Source organism: Maylandia zebra, linkage group LG18 (genome assembly GCF_041146795.1).
Source record: "Maylandia zebra isolate NMK-2024a linkage group LG18, Mzebra_GT3a, whole genome shotgun sequence".
Taxonomy (NCBI): domain Eukaryota; kingdom Metazoa; phylum Chordata; class Actinopteri; order Cichliformes; family Cichlidae; genus Maylandia; species Maylandia zebra.
Genome location: NC_135184.1, coordinates 38,552,976 through 38,569,827, shown reverse-complemented (window position 1 = coordinate 38,569,827; position 16,852 = coordinate 38,552,976). Strand labels below are relative to the sequence as shown.

Here is a 16,852-nt window from a genome sequence, read left to right as displayed (position 1 = left end):
TAACTAGTTACTTTGAAAGTAACGAGTAACTTGAAGTAACTGAGTTACTTTTGAGAGAAGTAACTAGTAATGTAACTAAGTTACTATTTTAAAGTAACTTACCCAACACTGCCTGTAGGACAACTTGAGGTAGCTTTGAACATGACTTTCACTCATCCCACTTCTGTGTCTCACAGTGTGGATGTGTGTGTCCAGACTTTGCTACGTTTGTAAGGAAAAGTCACATTATTTCTTTGAAAGTCGTGTACTTTGATTACCATTTTTATGCCTAAGCAATATAAAAAAACAGCAAAATAATATAAACTGATTACAGTGGCTGACTCTTCTGTTTTATGACAAGCTTTGAGACTAGTGAGCTGTATTTGAGCCCACGGTACAACAACGTGGATGATGTGCTCAGTAAACTGTAAGGCAGGCATTTTGTGAACTGATCCTCTTGCGTTTGTGTTTCTGGGAGTTCCTTTTCAATAAAAACAAACTTTTAATGTTTTCTCCTCCGTTCGTCGCTGAATTTCTATATGCCGACTGGAATCGTTGCTCTATTGACTTGTTTCTACACGGACATATAAACAGTGCTGGTACGAGTTCCGCTGGTTCTGAGTCATAACTTGTTACTCGGTGGGAATTTCATACATTTCAAACCACCGTTTTCAGACTATGTGCTGGAAACTAACGCAGTGCTAGCGACCTCCAATGAACCTACATACCGAGGGTTCAGACGTTAGCTCCCCGCGGCCAGAATGAGCTCTGTGCCGCTGAAGAGGACCTACAAGCAGCTGCCTGTTTGTGTTGTGGAGGACCACCACGACGTAAGCCTTCTCCGTGTGAACACAGCAGCGAAACACAACCACATAGTTCTGCTAAAGCTAACGAACGAGACGTTAGCCGGCGTCTCGTTCTTATAACAACAGTGGACCTCCGTTTGTATATGAACGAGATAAATCCTCCCAGTGTTCAGAAGCAGATTAATGTTGATTATTCATATCATATTACAGTCAGACAAATGGTGAGCTGATGAACTCAGTGATAGATTTGTGTTTCTTATCAGACTTTTAATCACTGTCAGGTCCGTCCACGTGACACTCATGACGTCACTGGAGTAAAAACTGAAGTTGTTATAGAGAATTTTTATTATTGTTACAGATGCATTATTGTGTATTTTATAACTTTACACAAGTTGATCTAGTTTACTTTGTCTTAACTGCTAAAACACTGAATCCCATTCTATGAACGAAATAGTGATTTGTCCATTTAGTGAGCCGGTTACTCCTTTGGCAAAACCTTAAATATGTCTTTTGGAGTTGAGCAGTCTCATCTGCTCTTGTAGCAAACGTCCGAGCTCGCTCACTCAGATTCCGGGTGAAGCACTTTGTCATCTGCAGGAAATAGGATTGTTCAACATAACAGGTTACTGCAAACCCATCACACCATCTGCAGACGCAGGTTTCTCACTGGAGCTCGATCAGGAGTCGTAACAGCATGTCTCCACTTTGCTTTTCATCACTACCAGTATGAAGGAATCCACTCAGTGACATAATGTGAGATATGAATGTCTAAACCAAAACAAAGAATAAGGACTGTTTCTTGTAGTTGTTGGTTGTTTGTTGTGTTCTGGTCCTTCACACAGACATAGTCTGTTTTTACGCTGGGTTCTCCTCTCCTTAACAGACTCATGGTGAACATATCCTTGGTTTTTAACATAGCCATAGCAACAACAGCTTGACACCTCCTCACACTGTTCAGCCAGTGTGGTCTAATCTACTGCCCAGGTTTATGTTTTGTACTCCTTGTTGAAAAACACACTCGCACTGCGCCAAGCATGTGAAGCAGTCGTGTAGTGAGTCAGGTTTGTCCATTGGCTGGCATCAGTCAGCGAGGGCTAGAACAGACCAGGCTCATTATATGAACCTCTGTAATAATCCTGCGTTACTTATTTGGCTACATTTTCATCTCATTGTGCTTGAAGCAGGAGAAGTTCGGCCACAGCAGGACTGACCCGAGGCGCATCATTTTGAGGGGTTGCAAAGTTAAACGTGTAAATGATTCCATGCTTTGCTTTTGTTTCTCATGTTCAGCAGTGTAATCTGATCCTGTAACGTAGAAATGTTCACGAATGATGTCAGTCATGTTGAAATCCTTTCCAAAGAAGATTTTGTGCTTTTAATGATAATATTAAAATTATCGTTCACATTAGCTTCACATTGCTAATCTCACTGTTTCTCAACCAGGTGGTGTGTCACATCTACCGGGCTATAGCTTCGAGGCATCTGCCAATGAAGAACATAAAGATGATTCATTTGGACTCCCACCCTGACCTCCTCATCCCTGTCAACATGTCTGCTGACACAGTGTTTGACAAGGAGAAGCTGTTCGGGTACGTTATGGGTCAAACTGTGGCTTGTGTTGGTCAAAGCTCCTCGTAGGTGAGAGCTGGAAGAAAGTATGAGACGTAAACATTAACTAGACGTGCTTCAGGTGATGACGTGATATTAGTCTCTGCACATGTTTACAACAAGATGTGAAGGAAGGCGACTTCTAAAAGAGGCGCAGTCGTGTTCTCAGCACTTGACTAATGTTGGCTGTGAGTGTGACTAAGTGACAGCTACGATCTACCTACAGTTTGCTCCCACAAGGAGTCCAGAGTCCCTCAGATGGGGACTGAAAATGCTCCAAACATGGAAACAAACCAACCCGACCACAGAAGGCGCGACAATCTGCTCGTTCTTTCAGGTCAGCATTGTGGAAGTGTTCAGGGTGAGGGTCCAGGATTAGACTGATGCAGATATATAAATACTAGGGCTGCCACAAACGATTATTTTGATAGTCGACTAGTCACCGATTATTTTTGCGATTAGTCGACTAATCAGATCATCATCCATTGGACGTACAGCGTACAGCTTATTGCACCAGCAGCATCTGCTCTTATATAACTATCATTAGCTTACAGCTTGAAGTGTCTGTGCTAACTAAAAATAAAGACAAGATGGTAGTTTATTAATTTTTAATGAAATTTGCAGATTGTTTCGGTGAAGTTTAAACTCCTTGCTATCTAAAATATAACAGGACACCGGAGTATATTCTCCAGCGTCTCACACTTCTGATAATCAGCTGTCTGCTTGACGTTTATTCAGCTGTGTAAAAACTATAACTTTAATCTCAGCCAAACCGATTTACTCAGGAACAAATAAAATACTAAAGAAAGCCAAACAATAACATTTTAAGTTATCTAAGTGACTTATATATATGTTTAACCTGACTAGCGAAAGACGGCGGTGGGTTTGAAAACGATTTGCGGGGAGTCCGGTGTTCTCACGGCTCTAGTGAGCCTAGCCCCCGCCTAGCTAACGAGCTAGTGGGTAACAGACGTCTCCGAAAACGTCGGAGCGCTTTTGAAAATATGTGGTGTCCTGATAAACTGAGCAGATATTTGAGGTTTACACAGCTACATTCAAGCCTGAAAATATGTTAAACATTTATTTTGTGCCCCAGAAAGAATAATAAGAGTAATATTAAAACTAACTAGCTGCCGCCATTGTTGACAGCTGCGCTATGAATTCTGGGACACAGCTTCTTCTTCTTCGGGGTTTAACGGCAGCTGGCATCCTTGTACATGCAGTGCTGCCATCTTCTGTTTCAGTCCGTTATTACACTCTTAAATCCTACTACCGGTACTCATTCCTGCGTCCTTTGTGATCTTACAAAGCTTCAAACGATGCGTCGACTATTAAATTAGTCGTCGACGATTTTAATAGTCGACATAATCGTGACTAGTCGACTAATCGTGGCAGCCCTAATAAATACATGCAGCCTTTCAGTAGGAAGTACATCTGTGTGAGTTGGGCCATGTTTACATGTATAAAGCACAAAGTCTTGGTTAATATTGTAGCAGTTTGATCCGTATGCTGAGCTCTGACAGCCAATGAAAGGTCCCTGTTAGGTGGTGTGGAGGAGTGTTTGCCTCCTCATCTCCTCTGCTGGTGCCTCATGACAATAGTCACACTTAGCATTGTGAGGTATGTCATTACTGCCCACAGCTCCTGGAAAAGGATGGAAAATACCAGTAAATGCCTGCACATGTAAGTGTGACTGTGGGTATATGTGCAGGCACGGGGGGTTAAATTCAGATGTTTGAACAGAAAACAAGACGCTTCTTCTGGTCACCAGTCTGTCACTGGGACAACCACCAGTGTCTTTGACTGTGGGACAGAACCACCACAGCACGAGTCACAGCCAGCACCTTGTTGCAGTGAGGCAGTAGTGCGAACCACTGCACCGCTTGTTCTCTGTGTTTTTGCAGCAGGAGTGTTGGTGGGAGCTCTTCAAACAACACGTCACACGTGGTGGTGGTGAATGAATGAGCCTGATATGCATGTAAAATGATTTAAATAATAAATTAGTCAATCATTCGTAATGAATAATCTTCTTTATTGTTCCGTTAAAACAAAATGAAATCGACTTTTTGCCTGGATATAAACTTGTAAGACTCGCTTCCACAGACAGTTTTGCAGTGAAAAGTTCAGCTTACAAATGCTCACATTACAGATGTGTTGCTCAAATTCATTGTTGGAAATAGAAGCTACAGACGTTTGGAAGCAGGTTAGGAACAGGAGAGACGATCAGTCTGCAGCAGTATGGAGCGCAGTCGTGATGACGTGTAGAGAAGGTCTTCTTTGGATAAACAGTAAACGTATCATATGGTGCCAAGAGAGGAGCCGTTGTACTGTATGAGGTGGTCAGGAGTGAGGGTGGTGTGGGACGTGTATGAGGACAGCCTCCGTGGAGCCGCTGCGAGGTGTCGAGGATGATCTGTGACAGCAGGGTAGCAACAAGAGTGACAGGGAAGCTTCATAACACGCTATGATGCTGTGTGATGGAGGAGGACGTTGGGTGTAGAGCAGGGGTGGGCAACTCCAGGCCTGGAGGGCCGGTGTCCTGCAGGTTTTAGATCGCACCCTGGGTCAACACACCTGAGTCACATGATTAGTTCATTAGCAGGCCTCTGGAGAACTTCAGATATGCTGAGGAGTCATTTAGCCCTTTAAATCAGCTGTGATGGATCACGGACACATCTAAAACCTGCAGGACACCGGCACTCCAGGCCTGGAGTTGCCCACCCCTGGTATAGAGTATGAGCTACAGCGACACCTGCAGGGAGCAGCTGAGAGACGTGAGCCCACTGCAGCCGTGGACTGTGTGGGTGGATGTGGGTGAACTGATATTTATGTCACCCCAATCTTGCATATTTTCCTTTTTTCAGTGAACTGAGTATAGAAAACTGGATAATGCCGATGGTGTACGCCGGTCACGTGTCCTCTGTGGTGTGGCTGCATCCATACTGGGCCCAGCAGATTAGAGAGGGAGAACACAGCATGACTGTGGGCAGAGACTCATCCACCACCACCATCAGGTAGGACAGGAAGAAGAACGGTACAGCAAGAGACATCTCTGTCCCTCCTTGATCTCCTGTCTTCGTCCTCTCCTGTCTCTGCAGAGTGACCAGTACAGACAACTACTTCCTCAGCGATGGTCTTTATGTGTGCGAGGAGCAGCTGGACAACCCAAAGCATTTCAGCCTGAGCGTGATCCGAGTCGATCCCGTCAGAGCAGGTCACGGCTCGCTGACAGGTACTGCGTGTGATGGCGGCGACACATCTCAAAAAAGTTGCAACAGAGGCAGCAAAAGGCTGGAAAATGAAGTAGTACTAAAACGATGCAGCTGGAGGTGCTGGGTGACACGACCGGGGAGAGCAGAGGTTCACCAGTCTGGGAGAAACTGTTCGGAATAATGTTCGTCTACATAAAATCACAAAGACTGTCTTATAATACTGTCGAAATACTGTGAGGATCTGCAGAAGTGGCTGATCTTTGGGCCTTCAGGCACCTCTGCATTAAACCAGGCCTGATTCAGAAATGTCTCCTCTGGGCTGCCGCTCATTTATAATGGGATGAGGTGGAAAATTGATCAGACGAATCAAACTGTGTCATCCTGACTGGAAAACCCTGCATTCCTTAAACTAAAGATCAAAGAGACCATCTGAGCTCGTGTTTGGATATGTTTACTTTGCTCTTGATGAGATTTGGAGTTTGCATGAGGTAACAGCAGAGGGCGCTGCTATTGTCCAATTGAACCTTTCTTCTACTTTTTGATCTGACATTTAATTTCAGAGCAGAGAACAGAAAAGGACACAGAGGAATGTTCAGTCAAAAGAGCGCGAGCAGAGCGGAGGAAGTCCGGAGAATCCAGCAGCTCACAGCCTCCGTCAGCAAACACTGACTCGCTGCAACCAGCAGAGGGCAGCACAGCCGAGGATGGAGCTGACGGCGATGGCGCAGGAGGAGGCGGTGTCGACGATGAAGGATCAACCAGCTACATCGTGAAGAGAATATCTTCATTTGTAAGTGAGACGGAGCCGTACATTCTGGACGTCGACCTGGATTTCTTCTCCTGTAAGAACCCGTTCAAAGAACTGTACACACAGGTACGCGTCCACTCTGCTGCTTCCTCAGGGACTGAATGAAACGCTGTTTCAGCTTCTGCTCATAAGCTCGTTTTACTGTGAAACATTGTTATTAGTCTGTTGAATTAAATTGGTCTCTTAAACAACAACATCAGTTTAAACAATAGCAAATATGAAACGAGCTCATGGGTTAAGATTGTAAACAACAATAATGATGATAAAAGATTTTACAGGGGGAAAGGTATGTTCTGGCCTCCAGTTTGGATTCCAGTAAGATGAGTGTGCCGGGCGCCTGTGAAGCGTATCTGAGTGGATTGAACTACAGTGGAACCCGACTTACGAAATAAATTCGTTCCAGAGGGTCTTTCGTGAGGCCGAATTTTTGTAAGTCAAGGCACCTTTTCCCATCGCCCTTTGAGTGAGGCGATGCTGGCTGAAGACGAAGTTCTTGGTGGAGGAAGACCTCGCTCACATTTATCAATAATTTCTCTCTTTGTTTCCATCGAGAGCACTTCACGCTTCTTCTTTTCACTCCAATCACTTGAAGTTTTTTCAGCCCCATTATCAATGAACGATAGGCTAATTGCAAACGTAAAGCACACGAAATAGCGCTGCAACAACAATACGTCTTTCACGTGGAACAGCAAGTGCGACAGCCATGGGGTTATCACATGATTCGGAAGGCATCGTGGGCGTTTTGCTGCACCACGGGCAGCAATATTGAATTCCTTCATAACTTGAATGTTTCGTTAAATGGGGTCTTTGTAAGTCGGGGTTCCACTGCATTAGACGTTTGTCCGGCTTTAGAATCACTGTCATTACTGTCGATTGGCACGCCTTCTGCTGTTTTCCAGAGCACAGACAGAGTTAGCCTCTGAAGAAGTGCTTTTTTGGCCTTTTGGTTCTTAGTGTAAATCTTTAAGGCGTGATAAATGTACGGTATTTATCCCTAAAGCTGGAAAACATAGTGTCTACGGTAACTACGCCTACGGTAACAAACATAAGTCAGCCTGAGTAAAGCAGAATCGTTCAATAAAATAAATAGAAGCTGAAAAAGTTCAGTGAGATGAAGCTGAGGCAGAATCAGGAGTACAGTTAAATAAAAGAATACAATTGCATAGTTAACAGAATAAAGAGTTATAGATGCAGGTGTTCTGATTTTCTGTCTTCGTCTCAGTGGAGGTGAAACATGTTTTAGAGTTGAGCTGCATGTAGGCGGTGCAGACGGAGCAATATATCCATCCATGTGATGGGTCACATGTTGCTAGCACCACCCTCTGTAACTTAACTCAGCGTCTCAGTGTGGTGTGATTGTCCTGACTGAGTACTCCCAGAGTTACTGATGTCCCTGTATCGATATCTGCATACAGAATATCACAGTGCTGTCCGGACTTTGTTTCCCAGCCCTACTGCCTCAGGGTTTCATGGAGCAGCTGATCTAGGGGGCGCTGTGTTCCTGACGCTTCGTCCTGGATCCTCACCCTCGTTCTTTCTGTGGCTCGTACAGCTTCAGGCTGCTGGGTGTCAGGTGGACATCCGTCCATCTCCTCTTGTGGTCAGCTATGGAGGCTGTAGTTTTAAACCCCACAGCAGACCGAGTCCAATAGTAGCAACAATCCCACTGCTGAGGCATTTTTAGAATGATCTCTCTTCTAGCCAAGCAGCTACTGGTAGCAGGAGAAAGCTTTGTGAATACAGGCCAGACGTTAACACTGAACTAATACTGAAAGAAGCTGTTTTAGTTGGAGACGTCCTCATCTTGTGTCTGTTGGTGAAAAAAACAAATGGTCCTGATGTTGATTCTGGGCAGGATGAGGCAGAAGTGTCTGATTTTTATTTTCTTGTTTTTATTTGTGTGGTTGGTGGTTCGCACTGCTGCCCCACAGCAAGAAGGTCCTGAGCTTCTCCTGTTGTCCGTGTTTGTGTGGGTTCTCTCCGGCTTCCTCCCAGAGAGCAGAGACATGCAGTTAGTGGGGTTGGGTTAACTGGTGATTGTAGATCATGAATGGTCGTCGGTGTCGTAGCCCTGTGACAGACTGCACCCCGTTTATGCTCCATCCGAGTTAAGACTTCTTCATGGGGCTGCATGAAAACCATTTCTAAATATATAGATTTAATGAATGCAACCTGGAGCCAGACGAAGCAGCAGAAGAGAGTTCATTAATTAACCAATAAAAATGAACGTGTGGTACAAACCCTGTTAATGTGTTAAGCAGCCTCCTGCAGCACAGTCCACACACACTGGATCCATTCTGTCATGTAATGTGTTACACTGGCGGGGCGGCTGTAGCTCAGGAGGTAGAGCCCACCTACTGATCGCAAGGTCGGTGGTTCGATCCCTGGCTCCTCCAGTCTGCGTATCCTTGGGTAAGACAATAACCCCAAGTTGCTCTCCGACGCATCCATCGAGTGTGCTGATGGGTGAATGTGTGTATAAGAATCAGTCCATTTAAAACATCTGTTCATCTTCATTACACAGTCACCTCAGCTACATGCTGTCTGTTTGTCCAGGAGGAGTACGCCATCCTCCAGGAGCTCTACAGCTTCAGAGGGCCCCGCCTGGATGCTGATGAGGTGAAAAATCCTTTGAGTCACAACATTTCTCCACCAAGCATCCATACAGTCCATAGATATTTGTGAATGACACAGAAGAGAGTGAAACACAGACTTTAAACTTTAATTTAAGGGAATTAATAATAGTGTTAAAGAGGAATGTAAATTAGTACAGAACACACGTGTGAGTGAGGAAGACACCAGAGCTGATTCCAAAAGTGTGTTTGTTAGCTGTTGCTGTGGAGGAGTGGAGTGTGACGCTCCACTCATGTACAAATACACTTAACATCATCAACGACAGCACCGCGATGAATCCTGACCTGCTGCAGCTGATGCACGGCCGTAATGATGTCCCCACCTGTGACATGGACGATGCAACCATGATTAAAAGGTCCCTAAGAGACACTTAGGAGAAGCAGTAGCAATGTCTGCTGTATCCAGCAGGGGGAGCAGTGTGGAGGCGCATTCATTTACAGGCTTGCTGCGTTGTATAGTTCTATAACTTTGTTCAGGGATTCTGATTATGACAGCTATTGGTATATCTGGAACACGTCCTCAGCCATCGATGTGTTTTACACTTTAATAAAATGAATCACATTAAATTTTTGCGTTACTGTTAAAATCCCATTTTTAAAAGAATGCAGTACAAGTACTGGTTATCACAGTTTGCTGCTGCAGGGCAAACAGTCGGTATTTGCAGTGTTGGCCCCACCTCTGCAGTCTGCCCTGTCGATCAGCGTCTGACTCCTGACTGAGGTGATCCGTTCTTTAATCGAGGCTTGGAGTTCGTCACAGTTAGTGGGTCTTCGTTGTCTACCTGCCTCTGGAGGACTGGCCCAAAGTTTTCCGTTGGATTAAGGTCTGGGGAGTTTCCTGGGCCTGGACCAAACATTCAGTGTTTTATTCCCCGAGCCACTTGGTTATCACGTTGGCCTCACGGCCCCGCCATGTTTAAACAGGCTGTGTGTTCTTCGGCAGACTGTTCTTGGAAGAAGTTGCTGTGGGAGGATGTTTTGGTCCCGTTCTTTATTCATGGCTGTGTTTTTTGGCAAAATTGTGAGCGAGCCCACACATGAACGTTCTCAGGATGCTTTACTGTTGGCATGAGACAGGACTGATGGTGGCGCTCACCTCTTCTTCTCCAGACAATCCTTTTTCCAGCTGCCCCGAACAATCAGAAAACTGCGTCATCTGAGAAAAGGACTTTAGCCCAGTCCTCAGCAGCCCACTCGCTGGACCTTTTGCAGACTGTCGGTCTGTCCCTGATGGGCTTTTGGAGAGAAGTGGCTTCTTTGCTGCCCTCCTTGACACCAGGCATCCTCCAAAAGTCTTCGCCTCACTGTGCGTGCAGATGCACCCACAGCTGCCTGCTGCCATTCCTGAGCAAGCTCTGCGCTGGTGGCACTCTCATCCCATCTTTAGGAGACGGTCCTGGCGCCTGCTGGACTTTCTTGGGCTCGTTTTATGCAACACAGTGATGGCTGCACATGTTTATTTGCAGGTAACCATGGTTAACAGGAAGAACAATGATTTTGAGCATCACCCTCATTTTAGTGATAGCAGTCAGCATGGCATGAGGATCTCCAGCCTGGTGCTCGTTAGTCTCAGCAGGTCCTTTTATGCAGTGCAGTGGAGATGGCTTTGTTGGTTCATTTTCATGGCAAAGAAAGACTTTGTGTTTCTCTGACCTCTCTTCATCAGGATATGCAAATTGCATCATAAAGACTGAAGCAGCAAACTGTCTCAAAACTCATTTTTGCGTCATTCTCAAAACTTCTGACCACGACTGTCGTAGAGACTCGTTTTTAGTTTCTTTTTAATCTTCTAATGTCCCGTTTTCCTGAAGGCACCATGAGGTTGCTGTTTGCTCACATTTCCAAACACCCAGCCTGCCCACATGAAACGCAGTGCACATCTATCAAGCTAACGCTGCTGAAAGAACATTACCTCTAAGGTTCGAGGACAGGACCGAAAATGATTTAAAAAGCAGTCGGTGTCCGTAGAACGACTGTGAGATGCCTCCATAAAGCCCCGACATCTACATGAAAATGAAATTCTACCCGGCTCAGAAATAACTTCCACATCTGGTTTGGCATCTACGAGGAATATTATTATTAAACTGTTTCCTGTCAATAGTTTTGGTGATCTGAGCTGTAAATGTCTGAACGGTCAAACTGACAGTAAAGTTTGATCCATTTATTTCACATTTTCAAAACTTAACTGGAAGTTTTGATGGGCGACGAGGTTTACGGTGAACGCTATCCAAATTCAGTGCAGGTTTGTTTACATGGCACCAAATCACAGCAGCACTCATTGCACTTTATATTACAGGACAGCTCGTACAGTTATACTGAGAAAATCATCTATAGCTGACTCTTGGTGACACTCTGCAAAGCAGATGTGCCCCAAGGCGACTCCAGCAGCTGGCGGCTGCAGCTTTGAGCGGCTGTATCTGTACAAAGACATCCGAATACTTCAGCTAATTGTAGAAATGCAGAGTAGAAGGAGAAACAGAGAACGTACCTGAACACTGACCAGCACAGGCAACGCTGCGTTCCTTAAAGATGTTGTGCTTTTAGGAAAGTCTCTTGTGTTGTTATTGAGCAGAAATCTTAACGCTGTGCTTTCATTAAAGGCAAAACAAATAAACACTGAATGTGTGTTTGTGTGCTTTTAAGGAGGAGCTCGGTGAGTGTGTAGATCATCGTATACGCCAGTTAGAAGACCTGGAAGCAGCATTTGCTGATCTACTGGATGATGATGGAGAAGAGACGGTTACACGCTGGGCCACAAACCCTGGGTAAATCAATCTTCTGTAACAGACACTTGAAAGTTAGAGGCGTAACAAAGGAGGAACGAAAGCTGGGAAACTTTGTGCGTTGGTCAAACACTGAGCTGTTTGAAGGTAAAGCTGAAAAGTTGTGAATGTGTTTTTATAATGTCCCAGCTGGCTGTCCCTGTGCTCTATGCTCATGAGAATAGGAAGTACTTTCTTTATCCCTGATTTTGTTCCAGCGGGTGAAACGTTCATAAAATACTAATCTGATAATCCGACAGACGTCTCTGTGCCAGCAGAGGATGTTGAAGGTTTTCTCTGTCCGTGAGACGGGGCTGGAGCCGTCTGTTAGAGAAGCTGCTGGGGTCGTGTCCATGGTGGAAACAGAGGAACAGAAGTGTCCTCATAACCACAGATCAGCCTTATGGCTTATTTAATCTGTCTCATGAGTTTCATGGCTGCGCCTCACCAGACCACACTTACCTCTGCTGATGGGCCATGATTCTGCTGCAGACACTGAAGGACCTCACGCTCCCTCATAAACAGCCTTTTTTGTATGTAGCATCTTTGCTGTTGAGGAACATGTTCATCCATGCTCTCCAAAAACGGTTTCAAATTTAAATTAATGTGACCATAGAGCAGTTTTCTAGTTTGCTGCAGACCATCTTATAAAACCTTTTTTCCACATATGATGGCATTTGTAGTTCACATGTGGCCTTTTCTTTGCATGATAACCTGTATTTGTATGTGACACAGTGAACTCTGTGCACAGGCAGTAAGTATTAGCACGCAGTGATTTACATAATAGAATCAGGCCTGTGTTAGTTTAGGGTTTTTGCCACTTTGGAGAGTAGAAATCACCATGAAACAGAATCAGTCCATTTCCCGTTAAATACCATCATTTTTACTGTCTACACCAGGGGTCGGCTCTTTAGTCCTTATACTGCGGCTCCGCGTGGTTTGGGAAAATAAATTAGAAGTATTTAGCTGAAGTGTATTTTATTTGTGTTTAGTTCTTTTTTAACTTGTAGTTCTAAATTGGAAGATTATTGTGATATTGAAATATAAAAATAAAATTTTATCTTATTATTTTTTCATCGCTCAAAATAAGCGTCACACTGGCGGAAGCCGGTGTACCCGCCGAAACGCCTGCATTTATCGAGACTTTCAACCCCAGGTAGGCCAGTTATGGATCTTCTGATCCACATTATGTCAGCAGCTCCACCGTGAACTATGTTAAAGACAAACACGCTCACGCCTCACAGACGACAGCTTACAGTCCTGCGTGAAGATGAAAGTACAGCCTCGACCTGCAGACGCTGTGCGCAGAGGTTCAGGAGCAGAAGTCCCGTTGTAAACATATCACGGCAGACCTGACGATGTTTGCATGAACACGCTTTACAGCTTCTCTTTATTGACCACCTTTCACACACGGTTGCTGTGCGCACACAGCCGGCTGTAGCTTTGCAGCTCACAGCCCGACACACAACAGCAGAGAGAGCACAGACGTAAAGGCGGCGAGGCGTGACTGCGGGTGCCGCTCAGGTGCGTCCGCCTCCCCTGCAGCGGCGCTGCAGACCACGCCCCGCCACACACATTAACCTGGTAAAATACATATTTAGGCAGAATTTTGCAAATATCTATTTTTCATCTTTCAGCAGCATCGAGCTTTTTTTTTCCAATTACTTTTTAAAAGTCAGGTCAAGGCTCCAAAAGCTCAAAGGAGATATGAGGGCGGCTCACAATTGTTTTTTTCTGGATCATTTTAGTTCAGCTTTCCTTTTCTTATATTTCTTTAAGAGTTCAAAATGTGTTCATTACATAAATAAAATGTAATTTTCTCTGTAGCACTTCATGGATTTCATAAGCAGCACACCTTAGTTGTTCACACAAAGCATAAAAGTGTTTTCTTTTGCGTGGAAATCGCATCCAAACGGCTCTTTGGGTGTTAAAGGTTGCAGACCCCTGGTCTACACAGATTAAATCATGGTTGTATTTAAGCTGAACACTGAGTCAGATACAAAGTCTGAGAAATTAGTTAGAAACTGTGAGTGAGCAGTAAAGAGATGATAGATGACAGAAAAGTGAAGTTTTGCAGCTGTGATGGACGCGGCCTCTAAGGGGGCGGGGTATGGGGGTGCAGAGAGGCGTGGAAATGATTGCATCGCTATCCCGAACAGATCTGGTCTGGGTGTTTGTTCTACAGCTGTGCCAACATTTCCACGCGCTGTGTGTTGACATTCGCTCTGAAGCTCGTCCTCTCCACAAATTCAGAACGAATCTTCAGAGGAGCGCGGCTCTGTCCTGATTATTGTCGGCACAAGCTTCGATCATCACAGCCCCACCCATGTCACCCATTCGAATGTACACCAGCCTTTTGAAAGCTTTTGAGCCAGCTCCACCTTAAATTTCTTTGAAGCAACAAACACCCCTGTGATTACAGTTGTTTAACCAGTGAGTGAAAGAATCTGTTTGCCTGGGATGAGCTAGTGTGCCTCTATGAGCAGCCCCCACATCGTCTTACTGTTTCTGTGTTTTTCAGCATGGATTCACTACCTCAACTGGTTTCCAGTCTAAAGGCAAGAAATTCATGCCCTGACTATGAAATGGTAATAATAATTGTATATAATAATAATAAATAATAGCAATAAAGTTATATTTAGTGAACGGGAACATATAAATAAATATGAATAAACTCGCCTCATCACTCCTCCCTCAGGTTCACCAGGCAGGGTTAACCTGCGACACAGTCGAGCTTCCTCATCACATCAGCTCTGATGAAGAGATTGGCAGACTTCTCTCAGCTGTGCAGCTCTTCCTGAAGGTCCTTCCCAAACCCACACTGGTGACATTGTCCAGGTAAATCAGCTCCACAGATGGTTAAATGTCCTTTAACAGTGTAGTGACACAGAAAGAGGGTCTAACTATCTTCATGTGTGTTTTCAGGTCCAGTTTGGATGAATACTGCCCAGTGGAGCAGGTGGATTCAATCCAGATGAGAGTACTGGCTATGCTGGAGGGCCTGTATGGAGCACTGGACGTACACAAAGACTATGACAACAGCAGCACAGAGACTGGAGAGCAGTTGCCACAAGGATCCTAACAGATACACAAAACCACATCTCTCATTGGGATGATTTTATCAAGATAAACACAGCAGATAAAAACTAACACATCAGCATGTTAGTGTTGGAAGCAGGACAAAGAGTTTGGAGATTTCCTCCCACATTGTGTATAAGTAGGGTCTGGATCCTTTGTTTGGGAATTCCCCGGGACAGTGCAGGAGAGCCTTGTTGTGACTGAATTCCTTCTTGCAAGAATAAACTCAAATATAACTCTAACAGCGTGACTTCTTTTATTTAATGCACTGAATTTCCACAACAGTTTGGTGCCAGGAAGTAAGAGTGACCAGCAGATCACACAGGGCGGAGTGAATGGGTGATCGTTACAGAAGCTGATTCTGGCTTTGGAGAGAAACGGGGCTCGCCGTGCTGTCCTGAGCTGTCGCTGTGTGACTGTTGCTTATCTTCGGCATCACTTGTCTGAGGACTGATACAGCTTATCATGACCGTCCAACTGTGCTGAATACAAGTGATTCTTATACCCAGATTGTGTGCATGGACGTGACTCGTTTTCGATCTTGGCAGATTAGTGAAAGATGAGGAATGTGTCACCAACTCAACATTATACATGATTCTGAATAAGAGTAATGTTACCAAACGCTCAGAAAGAAAAAGGTTTTCTTTGCACTTGAAGTAATACAGGTCTGTTACAGTGAAGGTTCATGTGAAAGTGTGCTAATGGGGCGACCGTGGCTAATAATGGGGCGACCGTGGCTCAGGGGGTTGGGAAGCGTATCTGTAACCGGAAGGTCGCCGGTTCGATCCCCGGGCTCTGTCCTGGTCGTTGTGTCCTTGGGCAAGACACTTTACCCTACTTGCCTACTGGTGTTGGCCAGAGGGGCCGATGGCGCGATATGGCAGCCTGGCTTCTGTCAGTCTGCCCCAGGGCAGCTGTGGCTACACCTGTAGCTGCCTCCACCAGTGTGTGAATGTGAGAGTGAATGAATAGTGGCATTGTAAAGCGCTTTGGGTGCCTTGAAAAGCGCTATATAAATCCAATCCATTATTATTATTATTATTAAAGACAAACTGAAGTAGAAAGAAACATGTTTCCTACATTAGGGATAACAAGGAAAACCCAGTGAAGTGATTTTAAAGTTTCAACTTGGTGTTGAATCATGTAAGTCAGATGGAGAGATGGATAAGGTGAGGGTGGACAGTGGACGATAAGACAACTTGTGAGACTCGGGGTTCTTCCCTTTTGTCTTCTTTGAGATGAGCAGTCCAGAAGATTTGATCCAAGACGTTCACAGTTAAAAACTGCAGCCCAACCTGTGGCTGTGCAAACTGGTTTGGTAATTTTGGGCTTTACATCTGCTCATGTTAGAGGCTTCATTCAGAAGGATTTCCATCATACTTCCACTGAATGTGGCGCAGAGATAAGTGCATCTTCATATTTGGTCGTGCCGTCCTTTCTCCAACATCACCAAAGATGGAAACAAAGTCAGCATCAGGTCAGAGGGATTTAAGTAATGTTTGCAGATTATTTGATTCGCTCTTACTTTGGACCTGCCTAAATGTTTTAATAAAACTTCCTGAAATTAAAGTCTAAATTATGGACATTCAATGTGAATGCATGTGTTTCGTGGACTTGGAGAAGGTATTCGACGGTGTCCCTCAAAGTGTTCTGTGGAAGGTGTTTCAGGAGTACGGGGTCAGTTACGAGCCACAGCTGTTGCAAGAGCTTGGCCCACCTAGCAGGCAATAAGTTGGACTCTGCCAGGGCTGCCTTTCATCACTGATTCTATTCATGATTGTTATGAACAGAATCTCCAGACACAGTTAGGTGGCAGAAGGCTTCCACTGAGGCGGTCCCAGGATCTCTCAATGATGTGGTTCTGTTGGCTTCATCAGGTGGTAACCTCCAGCTCGATACGGAGGGGTTCACAGCCGAGTGTGAAGCAGCAGGAATGAGAATCAGCACCGCCATGGTCCTCACCCAG

General features: G+C 45.0%; 1 protein-coding gene across 3 annotated transcripts; it reads left to right on the top strand.

The window, feature by feature from the left end:
• The first annotated feature begins 562 nt into the window (after nt 1-562).
• On the top strand, nt 563-15,128 carry lg18h5orf22 (linkage group 18 C5orf22 homolog). Of its 3 annotated transcripts, none has more exons than XM_004575698.2 (10): nt 563-809; nt 2,229-2,374; nt 5,258-5,407; nt 5,492-5,625; nt 6,166-6,479; nt 8,970-9,032; nt 11,690-11,811; nt 14,330-14,396; nt 14,507-14,646; nt 14,734-15,128. In XM_004575698.2, the coding sequence occupies exons 1-10, from the start codon at nt 741-743 to the stop codon at nt 14,888-14,890; spliced, it is 1,362 nt and encodes a 453-aa protein (XP_004575755.2). In that variant the 5' UTR covers nt 563-740; the 3' UTR covers nt 14,891-15,128. The 3 variants fall into 3 exon arrangements, with proteins under 3 accessions (XP_004575755.2, XP_004575756.2, XP_004575757.2); XM_004575700.5 differs by lacking the exon at nt 563-809 and adding an exon at nt 1,515-1,538; XM_004575699.2 differs by lacking the exon at nt 8,970-9,032.
• Nucleotides 15,129-16,852: the final 1,724 nt, after the last annotated feature.

What these genes read in the sequence shown, in the direction of transcription:
- lg18h5orf22 (XM_004575698.2), top strand. Translation starts at nt 741, where the DNA reads ATGAGCTCTGTGCCGCTGAAGAGGACCTACAAGCAGCTGCCTGTTTGT. An exon ending in GACAAGGAGAAGCTGTTCGG is followed by an intron (nt 2,375 to 5,257) that starts GTACGTTATGGG and finishes TCCTTTTTTCAG; the next exon opens with TGAACTGAGTATAGAAAACT. An exon ending in CGCTGGGCCACAAACCCTGG is followed by an intron (nt 11,812 to 14,329) that starts GTAAATCAATCT and finishes TGTGTTTTTCAG; the next exon opens with CATGGATTCACTACCTCAAC.